General features: G+C 35.0%; 1 protein-coding gene across 6 annotated transcripts in view; it reads right to left on the bottom strand.

Moving 5' to 3' along the window:
• SMURF2 (SMAD specific E3 ubiquitin protein ligase 2) overlaps nucleotides 1-22955 on the bottom strand; it is a 121608-nt gene that overhangs the window by 13403 nt on the left and 85250 nt on the right. For all 6 annotated transcript variants that reach the window (XM_057714415.1, XM_057714416.1, XM_057714418.1 and 3 more), the window contains 8 exons: nucleotides 21520-21604; nucleotides 18721-18804; nucleotides 16362-16564; nucleotides 13838-13922; nucleotides 9287-9445; nucleotides 3815-4007; nucleotides 2686-2789; nucleotides 300-414 (listed from right to left, as the gene is read on the bottom strand). In XM_057714415.1, the coding sequence (XP_057570398.1) occupies nucleotides 300-414; nucleotides 2686-2789; nucleotides 3815-4007; nucleotides 9287-9445; nucleotides 13838-13922; nucleotides 16362-16564; nucleotides 18721-18804; nucleotides 21520-21604 (1028 nt within the window). The remainder of the gene's footprint in view (nucleotides 1-299; nucleotides 415-2685; nucleotides 2790-3814; nucleotides 4008-9286; nucleotides 9446-13837; nucleotides 13923-16361; nucleotides 16565-18720; nucleotides 18805-21519; nucleotides 21605-22955) is intronic.

Below are 22955 nucleotides of genomic sequence, written 5' to 3'. Positions count from 1 at the left end.
TCTTAACCATGTCATTCTGCTTCATGTCATAATTTACTCAATCCCCTCTTATGGACAGCAACATTATTTCCAATTGGGGTGGCTCTAAACAGTGATGCAGTAAACCTCCCTGTGCCCAAACTGTTGCACACATCCATGATCATTTACTTGAGAAAATTTTCTAAAAGAGGATTTGCCAAGTCCAAGGATGTGAGCTGGACAAAGACAGTAATCCTATGTCATAAACTACACTGACATTTAAAGATGAAAAACATTGTAGGCCATGAATTAATTTGTATCATTATAACCACCAATCATACCGGATTAACTGCAGAATCGGGATTGATCTGCAATGTATAGATATCATCTCTCGAATACTGGAAGAGACCATAGTAAGGATTCAACATTTCATGTGACAAGAGATATAACCACTCCCTGAAAAACAAGATATGCCAAAGGAATTTTTTGTTAATGAACATATTTTTACTAAGATAGGCTATTAATTAATCATGTTAGCAAAGAGGTTTTTAATAAAACAAAATAAAGCACTAGCTATATAAGATCACATTAGAAAAGTCCACCATGCCCCAAAAGCAAATGAAAACTCTTGTTTTGTTATATTGAAGTCACTTCTCACTCAACTTGGGGTAATTTTATGACATTTTAACATCAGAGAATATAAGGATAATATCCAGAATATAAGGATAATATCCAGTGGTCTGTTACTTTTAATTGCTAAACAAATTTGTAATCCATGATAAATATAAAATAAAGGGAAGAATATGGTTTTATTTCAAAACACCCTTGTGGTCCATCTATACCACGCTGGTCCTCTCCATGACTGGAGAGGACCAGCGTTTATACTCGTTTATACTAGTTTATTCAGATTTATAACATTAATTTACTCATACTTTTGGAGAAGGGTATGTTTTATTGTTTATTGTTTTAATAAGAAAATTTCATTATCCATCTTCATTACTTTTTGTGTGTAAACCCTAAAATATACCACGATAAAAATGTAAGAGTGGTGAGAGACTGCAAGGCGTTTGGCATAGGGGGAACACAAGCGCGAGCCTGCATTCTCTGCGCATGTTCCATACCACTTCTTGGTTTCAAGCACACATCAGTGTTTTTAAAACTTCATAATAAATAGTACTATCACTTTAAGCTTACTGCATCATTTACATTTTTCAAAGTATGAAAGACAACTTGTTATTCATCTTGGTGAAACAAATAAAATCACTAGTCTAGGATTTAAGGAGACATCATTCTAGTCTCAATTCCTGTCATTCCTCAGCTAGGAAAGGCACGTAAATGATATATTCTGATATGAATTAAACAGATGAAATAATATATTTTTAGGAAATGCAGTGAAACACTATGAAAGTAGTTAAAGGAAAATACTTCAAAGTTCTATCATTTGATGGAGTCTAAATCAAATCAAAAAGTTCATCTGAGCAAACTTTTTGGCCAATCTAATACTTGAAAACTTTAGAGATTAAAAAGAAAAAGTGAGGTCTCCATATAAGCAACCTTCCCACTTAATATGTCTTGTATGCGTTTTATACATGTATGTGTTTTTTAAAAGAAAATCCAAATTTTGTTTCACTAAGTATTTAGAACATGCATAAAAGCAAAAACTCAACTACTTTTGGGTTTTACTACAGGATAAAGATCAGAAAAAGCAGTTCACTGCCACACCCCATTTAGTCCGCCCAAACTCCGCAAGCAGTTAGCTTAAGAAATAAACAACAAAAAACTAACTACTTATTTGGCCTATATATATAATTATAGCATTTAGACTCCATCAGCAGATAATTAAGTTTTCCTAACAAGCATTCAAAATCTAATGAGATTTTGAAACTATTCCACAGAAACTATCCAAAGCATTCCACAGAAACTATCAAACCTTAAATATGATGTACAAGTGATAAATTCTAAAAATCCAAACTAAAGGAACTATCCATTTGCAGGTAAAAAGGTCACAGAATAACAATAAGTCTACAGGTGAAAACAAGTAATACCAAATAACAATTATGGGACTTGGTGGAAACACAAATTTAATTTAGGCTGAATTTAGATTGGAGAAGCAGAATTATCATGATGGTCCTTAAAATGTTTTAATACAGAAGTTATAATGTTTTTGCTACATTAACATAAAGTGCATTCTCATACCTGGAAAAAAATATACTTGATGTATGAATGTAGCATAAACATTATAGCTTCTGTATTGAAACACTCTTAAGGACCATTTATGATACACACACACATACTTATAGACAGACATTCCTTTAACAAGGTTAAAAAGCATGGCAATGTAAGCAAAGGGAAACAGTATTCAGTTTAGAATACATGTCACTAAAATCTCAAGATTGTTACTGACAATGTAAAGCAGAGGGAATAACATGTATGGAAGGAGAGAAATGGAAAAAATATCGGGCCTGCAGGCCCTAAACAGTCCATATAGGGTTGCAGCTAGTTTTCAGAGGAAGTCTCACTGGACTACATGATCCCTTAGGGAGTTGACAAATACTCTTCTGATATCAGTACTATCCTAACCTCATTATGACTATATCTACTAGGGTCAAACATTAGGGAATATTATGCTAGAAAATAAATATCAATGAGAAAGTTATACCACCGGGAGTATCTTAAATTTGTGAATATAAGGATCCATATGTCATTTACTGATGAGTAAGTCTTTACCTGGCAACCCCTCCATAGTCAAGGCCTTCTTCTCCACGAAATTTTATCATTAATCGCTTCCAGAGATCTTTTGGTCTCATTTTCATGACTTGTCGATATGATTCCTGAAAAATATGTGTAACATAAAATTATTACTAGGTACTTTACTCCTTCCCATTCCACCTACAAAACATATATTTAAATAAGGCAGACTTTGTTCAATCAAATCAATGGATAAACTCCAAGTGTCTGAAACCTCGTGGAACTTCTAAAATCAAAATGGATATAGCTTAATACTATACTACTGAAACCAATTCCTTTGATAAATATTATATTAAAAGCCTACTAAATGAAAAGCTCCATATTTAAGTCCTATGAACCATAGCAATGATTCCACTCACATTAAAAAACAAACTCTGACAGAAGAACCACTTTTTTTTTTTAAGTTAGTTGACCTAATTCTAGGTCACAGACACCAGTAGAAAGAAAAGGTAAGAAAAAGAAAGTTTCAAGGAGCATAATCATTAACATGATCTTCACTAAACAGACAACTTTATATTATTTTAAAAATACAAATGACTGACTACAGACAAGGTCAGAACTGTTCTGAGAGAAAAAAGTTCATCCTTTGAGAGAAGTACTATAAAGTTCCCAAACATCTCTTGCCCTGGAACCCTCTAATGAGTGGGAAACCCCCGCCTTGGACCTCTGCTACTTATTATGTAAGAACTTTGAAGCTACTATTAGAGCTATAAAATTCAAAGATAAAAGGATATACCAGAAAGGAAGATTTTCAATAAATTAAGGAAGTAGTCCAACAGTAATTAAACAAAATGATTTTTTGATGTAAGAGTCCCTTACCTTTTAGAAGAATTAGAAAATAAGGGATGCTGAATATCTGTGGTCTTTTAAAATTCATTAACAAGTAAGTATCTGCAGTGCAGGGACCAAGCTACCCCAATCAGAATATCTCACACTTCATCCCATTTAAATGTTTATCTTATGTACTAAATCTCTCCAATATTATTGCCTTTATTGCCACAAATAAAAAAGAAATTAATGAAAATTCTCACATTCTAAAGAGATAGGAAAACAGTGTATCACTGAAAGTCAATTTTCCTCTATTTTAAAATAAGACTTGCAAGTTTACCTCAAAAATCTCTTCCCTGGAAACCTCAATGCGGCAATGACCAGCCTGAGGCTGTTGCTGGGAAAGTTCTTGCCGCAAAATTTTCAGTTTCTGAACCAGGTCTCGCTTGTACCGTGGGACTGTCAGACACTCTGTGTCATCAGGGCATAACGATACCACCTGCTGTTGCTGGTCTTTCAATTGGTTCTGCCGACTAAAAGTAAATAAATATTATGGTATTTTAAACAAGAGATTGCAATTTACATTTAAAACAGCATCATACGCTAAACCAAGTCTACCTGTATCATTTCTAGACCTTATTATATTCTTAGCTTGACATTTTTGACAACAATAAACTAGCTCCAAAGTTTATTTCTTGGAACTTATGGAAGTGGATAATAGAGTTTTATTCAAAAACCTTTTATACAGCTGCTGAGAACAACTGTCTCAAATACTGTTTCCATTTTCTTCTACATAGTTTACCATCTCTCACTTTAAAATTCAGGCATATGCCAAACCCTGTGCCTGTTATCTAGTCTGTCTCTCTGAAAGAGACAGTTTGAACTGGCAGCTTGGCAAGGACCCCTTCTCCTATGCATGCTACAGTCTAGACCACAGGAATGTGGGAGGTCACAGCAAGTTCCTGGCACACAGAAATGAGCACTTTACAAACAAGTCTAAACACTTCATGAAGTGACTACTTTTCTTTCTTTTTTATTATTATTTTTTTGGCCGAGCCATGTGGCATGCAGGATCTTACTTCCCTGTCCAGAGATGGAACCTGTGCCCCCTGCAATGGAAGCACGCAGTCTTAACCATTAAACCACCAGGGAAGTCCCTACTTTTCTTTTTATTGTAGTAAAATACACACAACATAAAATTTACCATTTTACCTATTTTTAAGTATTACAGTCAGTGGCATTAAGTACATTCATATTGTATGTTGTGCTAAAGTCACTTCTAACTGCACATATATGGTTTACCACAAATACACAAAAATAATCTCCCAAGTATAGCAGAACTATAATAATAATTTTTTAAAGGCATACTGCTTAGAGATATTTTTATTCTCCTGGCAACAATATTATAAGTTGCATCTAAGAATTTTTAAAAAGAATCTTATGATATAATGAACTAGGTAACGCCAATAAACTGTCAGGAAATAAAAAGTCAAATAATTCACTATTGATGTCTATGCAAGCATTGAGTGATTCAGGTGGAATTTAATTTTACACGCAACAGATGAGTACAATCCCCTAACCTAAAGGGAAAGGGCAATGGTAGCTATGAGAAAATAAAAATAACTTTCAGTTCTCTAACAAATCACCCAAACTTACATGACATACAATGATTCTTATGTACCAGGCCAAATTTTATACCTAGAAAATACAACCATCCAGAGAAAATGCACTTTGATGAAAATTACAAATCCCCATTTACCACTCTCGTAAACACTGTAAGAAAGGTGTTTTTTATTACACAGACACATAAATCAAAATATATTAAAAACACTCTTCAAACAACTGTATTAATCCTATCCAAAAAATAAATAAAGAACGAACTTGGGTATACCAAGTTAAAGATACAAAATATTAATTCACAGTGGATCAGAGACCTCAATGTAAAACCTAAAGCCATAAAAATTCTGAAACGAGAAAATTTTTATGACTTGCGTTAAGCAAAACTTTCTTAAATATGATCCCCAAAGCAAAATCCAATAAAGAACAATTGGATAAAATGAACTTCACTGAACTTTCAAAGAAACCTTATGCTCTCCAAAAGACACTGTTAAGAAAATGAAAGGACAAGTCATGGTCTAGGAGAAAATCCTTCTAAAGCATATAGCTGACATAAAACTTGTATTTCAAATATCTAAAGAACTCTGAAAACTCAAAAGTCAAAAACAAAATTTTTTTTTTAAAAAAAGGATGCAAAAAATTTCATCAGAGAAGATATACAGATGGAAATAAGCACATGAAAAGATGCTCAACATCATTAGTTATTAGAGAAATGCAAATTAAAACAAAAATGAGATACCACCAGACATCTATTAGAATGTCTAAAATTAAGATTAACCATACCAAGTGTTAGCAAGAGCAACTACAACTCCCATACACTGCTAGTGGGAAAGTCAAATGGTACAATCACTTTGAAATAAAATCTGGCAGTTTAAAAAGTTAAACATAAACCTATCATATTTATTTATGGGTATTTATTTATCAAAGAGAAGTGAGAGCATATGTCCACACAAAGACTTAAACATAAACGTTCAGGGACTTCCCTGGTGCTCCGTTGGTTAAGACTCCACGCTTCCAATGCAGGGGGTGCGGGTCTGGTCCCTGGTCAGGGAACTAAGATCCCAAATGCCATGCGGCACGGCCCCCCCAAAAAAAACAACAACAAAAAAACTACATGAGTGTTCATAATAGTTTAGTCATAGCCCAAAACTGAAACAATCCAAATGTTCATAAACAGATAAAACAGATAAATAAATTGAGGTCTAGCCATACAATGGAATACCACCTGGCAATGAAAAGAAATGAACTATACATGCAACAGAGATGAATCTCAAATAATGACTCTGGGTAAGAGAAACCAAACAAAAAAGAGTACATACTGTATGAATCCACTTATATGAAACTAAAAATTGCAAATGTATAGTGACAGAAAAAGCAAATCAGTGGTTGGCCGAAGATGGGCTGTGGACTGAACTGTGTCGAAAAAAATATGTTGAAGTCCTAAGCCTTGGCACCTGTGAATGCGACCTTATTTGGAAATAGGGTCTTTGCAGATGTAATCAAGTTAAATGAGGTCACACTGGATTAGGGTGGCCCTAAATCCAATAAATTGGTATCCTTATAAGAAGAGGTAAATTTGGATCCAAACATATAGGAAAAGAAGTATAGCATAAAAAGAAATATACTTTGGTCTTTGTCCCCAGTTCTTGACACAGAACTCCTAAAATGCTTGAAATTTCCTGAGTGACAGAGGTCATAGGAGTGTATTCTAATATTTGGTCTCTGTCCCCAGTACAGGACACAGAAGCTCCTAAATCCCTCAGAATTTCCTGGGTATCAGAGCATTTTTTGTTTCAATGAGGTGACTTGCTAGGCCCCTATATAGTTTCAGGATGGGGGCTGGTCACCAGAAAGACCAAGGCTTGAATAGAAGCCTAAAACTTTCAGCCCCACCCCCCCCAACCTCTGGGGAAGGGGAGAGGAACTGGAGATTGAGTTAATAATCGATCATTCCTATGTGATAACTCCATAAAAACCCCTAAACAGCGGTGTTCAGAAAGCTTCTTTGGTGGACACATTGAGGGTGCTGGGAGGATGAAGCACCTGGAGGGGGCATGGAAGCTCTATGCAGTCCCCTGCCCCAGACCCTGCCCTATGCATCTCTTCCATTTGGCTGTTCCTGAGTTGCATGCTATATAATAAACTGGTAATAGTAAACAAATAATTTCCCTGAGTTCTGTGAGCCATTCTAGCAAATTATTGACCCAAGCAGAGTCATGAGAACTCCTCAATTTATAGCCAGTTGGCAAGAAGTATGGTAGGCCTGGGACTTACAATTGGCATCAGAAGTGAGGATAGTCTTGTAAGACTGAGCCCTTAACCTGTGGCTCAGTCTTAACCTGTGGGGCGTTACACTAACTGCGGGTGGTGTTAGAAACTGATTTCAGGCGCTGTACACCTAATTGATGTCCACAGACGTGGAGAACTGGAATGTTGGAGGAAAAAAACCCACACACTTGGTGGCAGAAGTTTTGTGGGTAAAATAGATCATAGAAGGCCATGTGAAGACAAAGGCAGAGACTGGGATAATGTGCCCACAAGTCAAGGAACAGCAAAGTTTGTGGCAACCACCAGAAGCTAGGAGAGAGGCATGGAACAGATTTCCTTCAGAGCCTCCAGAAGGAACCAACCCTGCTTACAACTTGGTTCTGAAATCTAGCCTCCAGAACTGTAAGAGAATCAACTTCTATTGTTTTAAACCACCCAGTGTGTGATATTTTGTTACTGGCAGCCTTAGCAAACTAGGGAAGGGGTGGGTGAAGGGACTACCAAGAGGCTACAAAGTGGCCAGAGGAGACTTTCGGGGGTGACAGATATGTTCACTATCTCCATTATGGTGATGGATCACAGGCATATAATACATCAAAACTTAAATTGTACACTGTAAATATGTACAATGTATGGTGCGTCAAATTCCAATAAAGCTAACTTAAAAAAAAACTCACAGTTCATCAAAAAGTCTACAAATAATTAATGTTGGAGAGAGTGTGAAGAAAAGGGAACCCTCCTACACTGTTGGTGGGAACATAAATTGGCAGGGCCACTATGGAAAACAGTATGCAGGGTCCTAAAAAAACTAAAAATGGAACTACCATATGATCTAGCAATCCCACTCCTAGGTGTATATCCAGAAAACATGAAAACTCATTCAAAAAGATACATACACCCCAATGTTCACAGCAGCACTATTTACAATAACCAAGACACAGACAGAAGCAACCCAATACACACACACACACACACACACACACACACACACACACACTGAAATACTACTCAGCCATAAAAAAGAATGATGTATTGCCATTTGCAGCAACATGGATGGACCTAGAGAATATCATACTTAGTAAGCCAGAGAAAGACAAATATCACATGAAAGACAAATATATCACTTATATGTGGAATCTTAAAAATAATACAAATGAATCTATATACAATACAGAAGCAGACTCACGGACATAGGAAATAAACTTACTGTTACCAAAGTGGGAAAGGGAGGGTGGGGAGGGATAAATCAGTAGTACAGAATTAACAGATACAAACTACTATACATAAAATAGATAAGCAATGAGGATTTACTGTAGAACACAGGGAACTATACTCAATATCTTATAATAACCTATAATGGAAAATAATCAGAAAAATATATATATACAACTGAATCACTTTGCTATACACCTGAAACTGACACAGTATTGTAAATCAACTATATTTTCATAATAATAATATTAATTTAAAAAACCCCAGGGTACATCAAGCCTATTCACAAAGACTTGTGAGAAAGACTAAGTCCTGAAAATGGGAAAGAAGGCTTAAAGCTGAAGGACAAAACTGATACAGCAGAAAATCCTCTGGGATGGATTCAGCTCTCCTAGAGCTATTTCTGATGCACTCAGGGAAAAAAAAAAATCCATCCACCCCAAAAAGCAGCCTGTCTCTGCAGGTGTGCTAGGGTGCACCTCTGATATATACCCTTTCCCTAAAATTTCAGGACGGGTTCCTACTTAAGCACAGTGGGATTAAAATACCCAACATCAGAGTAAAATCTGTCATACTCATATAAAATTATGTCCAACAAAAGTAATTTACAATTGAAGAGAGCAGACATTCTATCATTCTATTCACTACAAAAAGCATCTATCAGTCTTCTCTTGTTCAGACTCGCATTTTAACAAGTACTGTTTCAAAAACTTACTTTAAAACTAAATGCAAGTTAGCAGAGAGCCGAGGATCTGTAAACTGTGTTGTTCTGTTGTTATGGTCAACGAAATAAACTCTGCCTGTTGCTGTATTCCGGATCTCCCATCCAGGAGGCAATGGACCAAGCTCTTCACAATTGATGTTGCTAAGATCCCTGCAAAAACAAATATAAAATAAAAAAATACCTCACTGCTGGGCCTGCTGAGCCAAGCAAGTGTAAATGACACAGAACAATTCCATGAAGTCTGAGAAAATGTATTGTTTCAGAAACTTGAGATGTTCAGCTGGAATCTTTAATTCCCAATGGTTTAACAAACTTGCATATTCAAAACCCAATCCATAAATGGCTCAGAAACTTATCACATAGCCTACATTTTTAGTGAGTTCATTCCTGGGCTTTAATATAATTCAGGTTTTAAATTAATATAAAAGCAATCACAACATTTGCCAACATAAACTGTACTTCAATACTTGTCTGACAAAATATTGTTTTCCAAATGTCAGTGATATAAGGAATTAAATCTTTTCTAAAATTTCCTTTCAATTATTCCTTTCTTTACTACACCATAAAATTTGTGTAAATGTACATTTCAAGGTTAATTTTAAGCTCTTCAACAAAGCAAAACTAGAAATGTTATTGAAATTGTGATGCTGAAAATAACCACAGTATATATTTTAAAGGATAACTGCTCCATTTTGAATTCTGAAAGCTATAAAGCTAGTGAATGAAGACACCTTAGGAAGAATGTTCTAAGGTTTACTGCTACAGTAAAAAAAAAAAGCAAAAAGGCTTTTAAAGGAGCAAAGGCCACTGTTATTATATCATGCGCTCTTAAAATACTATTATGTAAAACAAAGATTTACAGGACCTTAAAGAAGGAAATAAAAGCAGCATGTCTAATATAAATTTAAACTGTACTATAACCAATCATGATAATGACAAATCTCATCAAAATTATGTTTTAAAAGTTAAACTAGAAAATAAGTTTTCCTGAAATAACCGCTTCTTGGTCACAGTGAAAACACAATGATGGGCACCCACAGATTTGCTGGAACAATGATTTCTGACTTGTGCTTGTAGGTGCCCCAGACATTCTTCCGCTGCAGAACTAAAGATTGGAAAGAACACACTATTTTCAGACATTGCTAGTCTCGAAAGAGGCAAGGAAAAAGTTCCAAGAATCCTCCTCAAATTTTTTTTAAAGTGAATTGAACTGCAGCTGGTACCTGAGTAGCAGACAGGCAGAGTGGGGGGGGGGGGGGGGGGGCTGCCAGCGGGTAGGGGTTAATTGGGAAATTGAACCTCAGGTCAGCAGCAAGGTTGGAAAAGGAAATCTGGAATTTCCCCACTGAGAACTCAAAGGGAAGATGAAGTGATTCCAGGAAAAATTCCTACATTCTCACTTTAGGTTCACAGTGCTCCAACCAATTAAAATCAAACAATCAAAGATCACCAAGCACTTCAGAAAGGAATTCATGATGACTGAGTCAGTAGAAACAAAACCTCAGAATTAGATACCCAAGTACTGCTAGATAAAAAAGAATACCTATGATATGCAATGTTTAAAACGGATAATAAAACAGAACAATTACAATGACAAACTATTACTGAGAGATTAAGAATGGATAGATCTTTTTTAATGGAACTTTAAGAAATGAAAAGCAATTATGATAAAGAATGACTAGTTCTTTTGATATAATGCAGAATTTGACTTTATATCATTTTATTTAGAATTTTATGAAATTATAGTCATACATGGGAGGGTTCTAAAGAATTGATGAGAAGCAGAAAACTGGAAGCACTCTATGTGGAACTGAGAAATGAGTAAAGGAAAATGGTATGTTATACAGCCATAAAGAGTAATACAGATCTGTATTTGAAGACTACATAGTCAGTATGCAAAATAGTGAATAACAAAGCATTAATCATTATTTTAAAGAGAAATACAAAACATTTTGAAATGGGACTTCTCAGATAAGTCTGTTTACTGGATATCTTTAAATAAAATTAGTTTTAAAGTGTCCGAGTTACACTATTTTATAAATGTCTCTGATTGAATAGTCATGATATTGTAATAGAATCTAAATATTTATAGTCTGCTTTGATAAAAGATCCTCCATACAAAAAACATATTCACTAAAGGATCCCCCAAAACAAAAGATATATATTTTAAGATAACAATTTGGAATACAGAGACTAAAGAAATTTAATCCAAAGCATTATTTCATAAAGTCATCATTCAATACTCAATATGAAGTATTTTTAAATCTCTATAGAAACCCCTTATTCATTAATAAAAAACTGACATCGTTTCCTTAGGAATAAGAATATGTTGCCAACTGTGGACTTCCTAGGTGGCACAGTGGTTAAGAATCCGCTTGCCAATGCAGGGACTCAGGTTCGATCCCTGCCCCAGGAAGATAACACATGCCACAGAGCAACTAAGCCTGTGGGCCACAACTATTGAGCCCATGTTCTGCAACTACTGAAGCCCACGCACCTAGAGCCCATGCTCCACAACAAGAGAAGCCACCACAATGAACAGCCCGCACACCACAATGAAGAGTAGCCCCCGCTCGCCACAACTAGAGAAAGCCCATGTGCAGCAACAAAGACCCAATGCAGTCAATTAATTAATTAAAAAAGAATATATTGCCAACTGTGGTGCCAAAATCTCTCTCAATTTTCAACTTCCAATGCCACCTTACACACTACCCTTTCAACAGGCAACTCAAGATCAGCTTTTACAGTATTGTAAATCATTTAGCTTTTTTAAAAAATCATTTTTCTCCTAAGCAGTTCCTTCCAATGATTTTAAATTTTTTCATAGAAAAGTTCATTTATTGACCTTCAACTTGATAAACAGAACCCAAAACACTTCTTTTCATAATTTACATCTCAGACTCTTACTTCTAAAAGTTAGGGACTTGGATTTTTTTCAGTGAGCTTATTAATAAAACAAAAATTTCCTCCCCACTACTTTTTTTAAGTCAACAGCTTATATCATGATGACACAGAAATGGCAACCTTGATACAATAATTAACAATAACACATTTCCTTGGCTACCACCCTCAAAAGATTCTAATTAAGCTCTATCACAAGGTAAAACATTTTAGGAGTTCCCTGGCGGTCCAGTGGTTAGGACTCGGTGCTTTCACTGCCGGGGCCCAGGTTCAGTCCCTGGTCAGGGAACTAAGATCCTGCAAGCTGCGAAGCACAGCAAAAAAAAAAAAAAAAAAGTAAAACATTTTCATAATAGCTTTATTTATAAATAGAGTATCAAAGCAATCCAAAATCAGCTAGTCACATCTGTTTTTAATTCAAAAACCTGATTCTTGACAAGTAGAGCTCTGAGTACAAACTTTAGGCAGAAAAAGATCTCTGGACCCTCCATGGTACTTTTTTTTTTTTTTGAAGAGAGGAATGTTGCATTTAATATATAAAATATCCTCATCTTACGAAGGTGATGTGCAGCTTACAAAGTTGATGTAGAATTTCACTTAGAACTCAACCTTTGTTTGCAACTTCAACTGGACCACTTGGCACTCTCCATCTATTCATTAGAAAATAATTCAAGGCCACAACTACTGAAGTCCACGTGCCTAGAGCCCATGCTCTGCAACGAGAAGCCACAGCACTGAGAAGCCTGCGCACCACAATGAAGAGTAGCCCCCACTCACAGTAACTAGAGAAAGCCTGTGCACAGCAATGAAGACCCAATGCAGCCAAAAATAAATTAATTTTTAAAAAACTTATTAAAAAATTCAAAATAGCTAGTGGTTTAAATGTATTATTTGATACTACTGTAACAAATTATGTTAAACTACTAAACTGAATTTGTGTCAAAGATGGAAATCTTCTTCAAGTTAAAAGATAGCTGACATTTTGGTTAGTAAATGCATTCAACAATGCCTGCAGTTCAAGTATACAAGTCTTGACATTTAAAATAAATTTGTTTTAATTGAGTTCTTTCTTTTCTACAGTAAAATGAAACTTGCAGATTGAATGCACTTGTATGTTTTTGTAAGGTTTCCATGTTTTCCCCAGGTCAATTTTCAAACTCCTAAAAGACCAATGTTTTTGCCTCGATTTTTAAAAATATTTATTTATTTATTTATTTATTTGGCTGTGCCAGGTGTTAGTTGCAGCACACAAGATATCTTCTTTGCCGCGTGCGGGATCTTCGTTGCAGCATGTGGGATCTAGTTCCCTGACCAGAGACTGAACCCAGGCCCCCTGCATCGGGAGTGTGGAGTCTTAGCCACTGGACCACCACAGAAGTCCCTTGCCTAGATTTTTTTTTGCCTAGATTTTTTTAAGGGTGAGAGGGGAGAGGAACTGGGGATTGGTTGGCGAGTACAGCACTGGGGTAGGGTTGCCGAGAAGTAAGTAGGACTTTCCACTAAATGTCAAACTGAAAAGATGATCAGAAAGAGTCAAACTTTCACATAATTTATTTTAAGAAGTTAAAGATTAAATAGTCAAATAAATCCTAGGGGAAATGGAATTCGATGATATGAAGGATATTTAGAATGTGTTCTTACCTAGGCACTCTTGGATCATGCCATGTGCTCACACCAGTCTGAGTGTGTAAGAAATACACCTGACCTTGTTGTGTTGTCCTTTGTTCTGTAAAATTAAGAAACACTAATAATAAAAACATATTCAGAATATCCAAATCAAAAACAGCTATAAACACTAGGATGATATTATATTAATAGGTAAATTCTCCAAATTACCAATCTATTTTTATTACAAAAGAACTGCTTTATAAATCACTTGTTCTGAACTCAGAATACATTTCCTCCTGGAAACAACCTTATAAAATGGTGGTGAGGGTCACAGGCCAGCAATCTAAAAAAGCCAACTACACTTACAATGTGGCTCAAATATTAAACACGTTGCAATGAAAAACAGAAAACAAGATTGTCACAGCACCAACAATTAAACAAAACAAACATGAAGAAATTATCTTTTATTTGTCTTAAATGTGGAGCCTAAGCGGAACAGAAGGGTTCAGAAGAGGCTAGCCAACTCTGGGGAGATTCTCAGGGGATTTGCAGAAACTTTCAAAGAGTTTGCAGGCTGGTAATGCTTTTTTAAATTATGCCTAATTGTATATCAAAACTTAGGTTTTTTTCTTTCCTTGAGAGAGGTATATTTCCAAGACTACATTTGGACTCAAACAGAAGCAAAAAAGATGGAATACAGGAGAGACACCCTACAGTCAAAAATAGGCAATGATGGAAAAATAATCAAGTTAGAAAGAGGAGGACTAAAGAGCAAGTGTGCCTACTGGGGAGAAAAAAGGCACAGGTAAAGTTAAGTGAAAACCCTGGGGAAGAGAGTGAGGAGGCCAGGGCAAAGAGAAGGAATATGTGAAAGGGTGTCTTCAACGCTGGTTTTTAGTCTTTATTTATTTATTTATGTTTTCAAGCCATAGACTACTTTTTTAAAAAATAAAACCTAATGAAAAATTCCAATACATGAAACAATAAAACCACTGCTCATATTTATTAGTATAAATTTGTTTATAAACCTGTAATAAAAATCAATTCAAGCTTTAAAAATTATAAATGTCCAAAACTGGTTCTAGATGACAGCTGCAATAACTTCAGCCTTGGTAGCCACTTTACTTCTACGTTTTGGTTGTAGAAAAAAAAATTTTTATTCCAAATAACACTAATATTGTAAAAGTATAACCACCCCCACCCCAAACTGCTTGCCTTATCTCAATTAAAGACCAGGAGATACTTTTTTTTTTTTTTTTTTTGGCACATGGGCTTAGTTGCTCCGTGGCATGTGGGATCTTCCTGGAGCTGGGATTGAACCCGTGACCTCTGCATTAGCAGGCGGATTCTTAACCACTGCGCCACCTAGGAAGCCCCACCAGGAGATACTTGATTCTAAGGTCTGAACATTAATAATAACAGATGAATTTTTACTAATTTTAACTTCTCATGAAATTTCATTTATTTCTTGCAATAAATCTACATGGTTGGTACTAATATTTTCCCCATTTTATAGAAGATAAAACTGAGGCTCAGAGAGGTTAAATAATTTGCCCAGCATCACACAACTAATACGTGGCAAAGCCAGGATATGAACCCAGGTCTGTCTGTTTCCCAAGCCCATGCTCCAATCACTGTGCTTTAAGTTAACCTGAGTGGCCTAGCACAATTAATGGAAAATTGTTTTTAACTATTTTTTAAGTATTTTAACTCTTTAAAGTCAGAATAATACATTTGTGTAAGTTTAAAAAATATTCTAGAGTAAAAATAAAATACAAATTAGATAAGGCAATTCCCACTGTTGGTCACTAGGTGTCATCATCAGCACAGAACAGTTTATCTAGAGGCTGTGGAAAGGGCAAGGACATAAGCAACCTGGTTAAGCTTTTAGCAAGAGAGGAGAGAACTGCTGAGTATAAACTACAAGAGTTCACAAGCTGTGATTAATTTAGGAAGTTCTGTATTCAACAATGAGAAGATTCATGTCATCTTTCACATGGAATTCTAAAATTCAGGAAACTATATAAGATTATAATACTTTTACACAAACTCAGAAATGACTAAATCATTTACAATAACCCACTCAGATAACCCAAAATTATAGACAATACAAATATATAAATACCATCAGAAATATGCTTTTTAAATTATTTCTAAATATGTACATCTAGATGATTACATTACAAGTCTGACTGCCGATTGCCATTATCAAGAAAAACACCACCTCACTTTTTACAGTGCCTATTTACAAAGCAGTCTCACATTGTCTCATATGCTCCTCAGAATATCTTCGTGAAAAAGAAAGGTATCATTCATCTCATGTCATTGTAACTGAGCAAAAAGGTTAAGGTTAAATGACTAGCCCAAAGTCAAACTGTTGTTAGTCGTCTACCACTTCAAAGACTTTTCAAAGTTGGGGAGTTTTACATTTACTTTTATTTTCATGCAGAATTCCTATATCCAGATTAATAACTTCTTTAAAAGCTGATTTTCTGGCTTTCTTAGCAAGCTGAAATCAGTAAAACACACTTTATTTTTCCTCTGCTAGTTGTCATACCATAGCCCTCTGGTAGGTCTGGAGGAGTATGTAAGTGTGTCCTGCTCATGTAATTTCTATGTCGTTGTGACCTGACTCTCCTCTCTGCCAGTCTGGGGTCTGAAGACTGTCCACACGTTGCACCATTTGTTCCACTAATTGGAGTGTTCTCATCAACAAAGCAGCTAAGAGGTCTGCCAGGACTAGAATATTCAGACGCCGGTCTATCAAAAAGTAACAAGGAAAAAAGTTACTCATCACAGATATCAAAAGTAGAGTTTTATAGACAATGTATGTACTGCAGTAACAATCACTTGGAAGAAAATGCAATGATTAGTACAAACATAATGACTTCAAGAACTCTTAATAAAAACAAACCTGAAGCCTAAAAGCACCAAAGAAACCCAGGTGATAAGCAGACTGTCAATTATGTATTCAAATCAGTTTATACTGATTTTAATTACATTTTACATGAAATCCACATATATTATAGATGTGAGTACAAGCTCACATAGCCCTACTTGGCTTAGCTACCGCCTACCTCAGACCCACGTTCCCACCATTCTCCCACACTGACATTCTTCTTCCTTCTCAAACTTGCCATGGTCAGTGTACCTTTAGCGCTGGACAGTAGCCCTTCCTTCTACCTGGAATGATTTTTTTCTCCTATTTTCCCTAGGCCAGACTCCTTTTTGTCATTCAAATCACAGTTTAAGCTTAAATGTTGCCTCTAAGAGGTTATTCTTGACCTTCAGTCACCCAGGCATTTGATAGTACATCACTTCACTTTCTCAGCATAGCAGTTATTTCTTGTATTTTTCTCATTTGCATCCTTGTTTTCATCTGTCTTCTCCCACTAGAATATTTATTGAGAGAAGAGAGTCTGCCTAGTTTTCTCCCCACCATATATAGTGGGGAACCATCCCCTGTACCTAGAATAGTGCTCAGCATGTATTTATAAGTAGTAGTTCAATAAGTATTGAATGAAGAAGACAGTTTGTCTCTTTAAAGCGCTTCCAGTCTCTTGTAGGTCATCCAAACTAAGAGACTGTCAAGAGCTAACTTTTAAACTACCATGTATAACACAGTCAACTTCATACATGTGGAAATTAAAGTCCATTTTATCAGTTAAATGAGAAGGAAATGGACCTCACTAAAACACTGACACAAGTACACATTTATTTATACTCAAATATGATAAAAATAGGTTCTCTGACTTCAATATAATCCTTGGCAGTTTAATACTAGAAATCAACTCTCAAATTAGCACTTTTTAAAAGGGAAACATAAGCTAAGCTTTCATCTGAGAATCACAGTACAATAGAGAAAACTGTGATTCAACGAGTTAAGCAACTAATCCCCAATAAATAAAAGTAGGTACAGCTAATGAAAAGCATTTGATGTTCTATGTCTGGTGCAAGTCCAGCTCACAGAAAAAAAAAAAAAAATAGGGGGAGCAAAACAAACACTGCATAGAGGTGGAAAAGAAACATTTTTCGTATTTTGCAAAAAAAAGGATTCACTTTGGTGTACCTCAAAAGCTGGTACAAGAGTGTAAAGCAATTATATTCCAATAAAGAACTTTAAAAAAAAAAAAAAAAAGGAAATCCAGCCACTTATCCTATTCATTTTCAGTTACTTAAAGAGTTTTCCTTGAAGCTTTCAAAAATTATCTTGCATCCCCACGTCTTTATACATTAAGCTCCAGGAAGGCCTTTCTGCCTTGGTCACTGTTATAGCCCAAGTGCTGAGCACAGTGCCTGGTATATGACAGTTTGGTGAATTGAATGATAGCTGTTACCACTACCCTGAACACTTTTTATTACCTTCCCCTTACCTGGCTAAATCTTCATATTCTTCAGGATTTAGTTCAGAGATTCTCCTCCTTTGGAGTTTTCCTTTGCAAGTTCTACCATCCCCTTACCCCTCACTCTAAGTCAGGTGCCCCTCCACATGATCTTAGAGCATCTGGTTCTTATCAGTAAGGTCCTGGTCACAGACCTTACTGGACACAATATAATCATCCCCCGACATAACCGAATAAATGGAGATCCTGTATATATATTTTGTTACAGCCATTCAATAATGGACTCAAAAAAAAAATTTTTAAGAGTCCCATAAGTAAGATGACTTCTCAATGTATTCATTAACTCACTTAATAAATATTTACTGAATACCATCACAGGCCATGGAACTACAATAACAGGATGACCTGCTACACAATCTTTATTAAAAATAATAATGGCATTTGCTATAACATCTACTGATCTAGAGCAGTTTAAACCAAGAAAGGAAATCCGATAAAGATGACATAAACAGAAAGGGTGACTTCAGGAGGGCAAATAGCACAGATCATGGGAAGGTACTTGTATGTTCTTACCGTGTTGGGCGTTCCCATTGCGTAGTTCTTGTTATGTGGTTTAGGTACTGGATTCTACCAGAGGCAGTTCGCCTTTCTTCCCAGCTTAAATAAAAACATTGAGAGATAAAGCAGTAATAGGAAGCCGGACATGGAATGTTTTTGGTACAAGCCAGGAAGACATTTGCTGTTATGAATCAGGAATGACAAACTGAAAAAGCAATACACAGAATATAGGAATTGTTTCAACTTATTTTAGAACTGTACAATATGTCTTCTGGAATTCTGAAGCTTTTAAAATATTTATACTGAGGAGTGACTAATATTTTCCAACAGCCTGAGAATTTTTCGATGATGTCAACAATGCTCAATTAAATTACACTGATATCTCCAGAATCGGGGGCGGGGGGGGGATGGCCATACTAAAATAAAAATTACACATAATATTAAAAAATTAAACTAGAAGAGTATATAAAAGCTTTTTAAAGCATTTAGCCTACCCAAACTATTTTTAATCTTCATATTTTTATTTTCTCTTACAGATTTTCTACCAAAAGTTATGAATTTTTTTTAAGTATAACTGACATACAACATTATATTAGTTTCAGATATACAACATAGTGGTTTGACATCTGTATACACTACAAAATGATCACCAGGATAGGTCTAGTAACCATCTGTCACCACACAAAGTTATTACAGCATGGACTATACTCTCTATGCTGTACACTACATCCTCATGACTTACTTATTTTATGACTGGAAGTTTGTACCTCTTAATCCCCTTCACCTATTTCATCCATTTCCCCTCCCCTCCCTCGCCTCTAGCAAACCAACACAGAGTCTGTTCTTTGTATCTATGAGTCTGTTTCCATTTTGTTTGTTTGCTTTGTTTTTCAGGTTGCACATATAAGTGAAATCATACAGTATTTGTCTTTGTCTGACATTTCATTTAGCGTAATACCCTCTAGATCCATCCATGTTGTTGCAAATGACATCTCATTCCTTTTTTATGGCTGAGCAATATTCGTATGTGTGTGTGTGTGTAATACACTACATCTTCTTTATCCAGTCATCTATTAAGGGACACTTAGGCTTCTTCCATATCTTATCTATCATAAATAAGGCTGCAATGAACAAAGGAGTGCATATACCTCTTTGAATTAGTGTTTTCATTTTCTGAGGACAGACACCCAGAAGTGGAATACCTGGATCATATGGTAATTCTGTTTTTAACTTTCTGAGGAACCTCCATACCATTTTCCACAGTGGCTGCACTGATTTATATTCCCATCTACACTGTACAAGTGTTCCTTTTTCTATTTACCAAACTAATTTTTGAAAAAGCAAAAATGCCACTTCTTCCTCAATATCTTATTAATTCATATAGCAAAAAACTTAGGCAAGTGACTACAGTAATGTTAATATTCTGCCAAACCACTGGCAGAGATATGGAGGTCTTAAAAATAGAAAATAAAAAGATGCTAACAGGTTTTTTCCCCTGTGATTACAATTATAGTACAATAATGTAGAACAAATTTAGAATAATAAGCCTTACACTGTTGTAATCTCTCAATATTTATTAGTATTTCATCCTAAACTTCCCCTTCAAAAGTACCATAACCTACTTCAAATTCATACAAATTAACAGATATATCAAGAAGCTAAAATGATCTAAAAACAGACTTAAATTATAGCAGTTTTTAACCGTTTACACAAAATGAGCAAATACCATAGCTTGGATTTGAATTTCATGTCAGAAATAACTTAAATCAAAACTCAACCAATCACACATTTAAAATGTATAATTTATTGTATGTAAACTATACCTCATTTAAGTTAATTAAAAATACTTTAAAAATTAAAAATAAAATCAATAAGGTTTCAGAACTAGTATAAAACAAAGAGAGAGAGCAATGATAAAAAGCATAAACTTTGGAATCAAGGCTTAAATCTGTGTTCCACTTCTGCCATTTCAATGTGGCCTTTAGCAAAATACTTAACTTCCCTGAGTCTCAGTTTCTTAAGTCTGTAAAACGCATGAGGGTAATAATAGTAGTAACGGTAGCAGTAATAATAGCTATTTATTAAGCACTTACTATATGCAAGACATTGTGCTAAGCTCTTTACATGAATGATTTTAATTCTCACAAGTATTTATAGCATATATATCTATTATCATTATCCTCTTATTAAAGAGGATATCTTATCAAAATAAATATAAACCAAACCTCACAGAAGTCAAATAAATTGATTAAACTCATAAAGCTAGTAAACAGAAGAGTAAGGCTTGGAATTCAAATGGTCTAATTCCAGAATCACATGTTATGAGAATTAAATGACATTATGCATATTATATAATGATATATATGTAATGATAAATGATATAAAGTGCTTATAACACTATCTGACACTTGCAGGCTCAATAAATGTTACTATGTTATTGTAATTACTATTACACAAATTCTGTGTCCCATTCCTCTAAATAGAGCAATGTCTCAGATTCAGCACCTATATGCTCTGTTTTGAATAATTTAATCAAACAAAAAAGTTTTTCTTTTGAATATATAATATTTACAGGAGATTTATATTTGTCAAGAAATTTTATTTGTCTCCTAGTCAAAACTCCTAAAAAACAAATGTAACATAATCTAATTCATGGCTTGTTTTATGAATTTGTTGTGACAGGATCCATCACTAATTTTTTAAGTACCAGGAAAATCCAGATTCTGGAATTGATCAGCAAATTTTTAAAGTTAAGTATAAACACCAATGTATTTCTCATTATTTTAAGTATATTATCTAATGATTTTAGCTTACCCATCTGGTAAATCATTATCAAACAAACGACTGCAGTCCACAACTTGTCCTCCTGTGCCTATTCGGTCTCTGGACTGAAGACTTACTATTAAACGACAAAAATATCATTTAGAGTCACAGAACTAGAAAGAATTACTGCAATTTAAAATATTTCTCTTTAAAAGACATCTGGCTTAGCTTATTTAAATACTTAAGAATGAACTCTTTAGTTTCTACTAAATCCTGCAATTTCTTTGTCCATGAGATTTTTCCCTTTAAGGGTTTTCTACACTTCATCACGTTCATGGAGGAAAGTCTAACTTCTTTTTTCCCATCATAATGGGGCAGCACAAGGTCACTAGTGCACTTAAAAAGAAGCATAACACAGGTATACTTGTGTATTCCACATTTTTGAGTTTTTAACTTCCTTTTCAATCTAAGAATGACAGGGATTATGAATAACGCTGTAGTGAAGATATTTCCCTGAGATAACCACAATAGCGCTTCTGTTACAATGCTACTTTGGCAACTCCCTAAATATGAACCTAATTCACTGCCTTGTAAAATTAAGTTCTTCAAGTACTTTCTGTAACTAAAACCTCTCTGATAGGTTCATATAATGCAACCATCTTATTCTAAATTCTGCTCTATAATGAAATGATAAGATTCCAATTGCATGTTTCTTCTTTAAGAAGCTTCAGAGGGACTCGAGGGATGGGGGGGGGGGAGTTGAGGAAGGGAGGGAATATGGGGATATGTGTATAAAAACAGATGATTGAACTTGGTGTACCCCCCCAAAAAATAAACACATTAAAAAAAATTAAAAACGTTAAAAAAAAAAAAAAGAAGCTTCAGAGGAGCCCACCTCAGTGTCCTACTACTCTAGGTATCTTGGTCAAATCTCAATCTATCAATTCTTAAGATAAGTTTCAGGAAATTTCATATAAAGGGGTCAATTCAAGATAAGCCCACTAGCCCATTAAGTGCCCTACGAGTAAGGTAACAATTTTTCCCTTTCTCCAATTAGTGCTATACCACCAATCCTCATTCTATTTTTTTTTCAGTTAGTAAACATTACTTTAAAACTGTAAAGCATTAAACTGGGCTTTCTTACTCAAAAACCAGTTTAAGAATTACTTTCAGAAAACCTTAATATCATCTATAAAGTTTATCTCAGTGTTCTATGGTATCTGTATACTTTTAAAGAATTCCTTCCTAAAGAATCAATAGTTCTTCACATTAGGAGCCTATTTTTTACATTATTTATATTTTTTTGCTCTCTATAAAAATTAAGTTGACCTGGGTTCTGGGTCCACTGTTTGAATAATTTTACGTGACTCATTTTTAATTCATGCCAATACAATGAAGCTACAGTTACTGTACTTTGATTTAAAAGGTATTTCGAGCTTAGGTCAGCTTAAATGAAGCCAAAATTCATATAACTTTCAATTTCACAC

The sequence above is a fragment of the Hippopotamus amphibius genome, chromosome 17, assembly GCF_030028045.1.
Source record: "Hippopotamus amphibius kiboko isolate mHipAmp2 chromosome 17, mHipAmp2.hap2, whole genome shotgun sequence".
NCBI classification, from domain to species: Eukaryota; Metazoa; Chordata; class Mammalia; order Artiodactyla; family Hippopotamidae; genus Hippopotamus; species Hippopotamus amphibius.
Note: the sequence above shows the minus strand (reverse complement) of the source record. Positions and strands in the feature narration are given on the sequence as shown.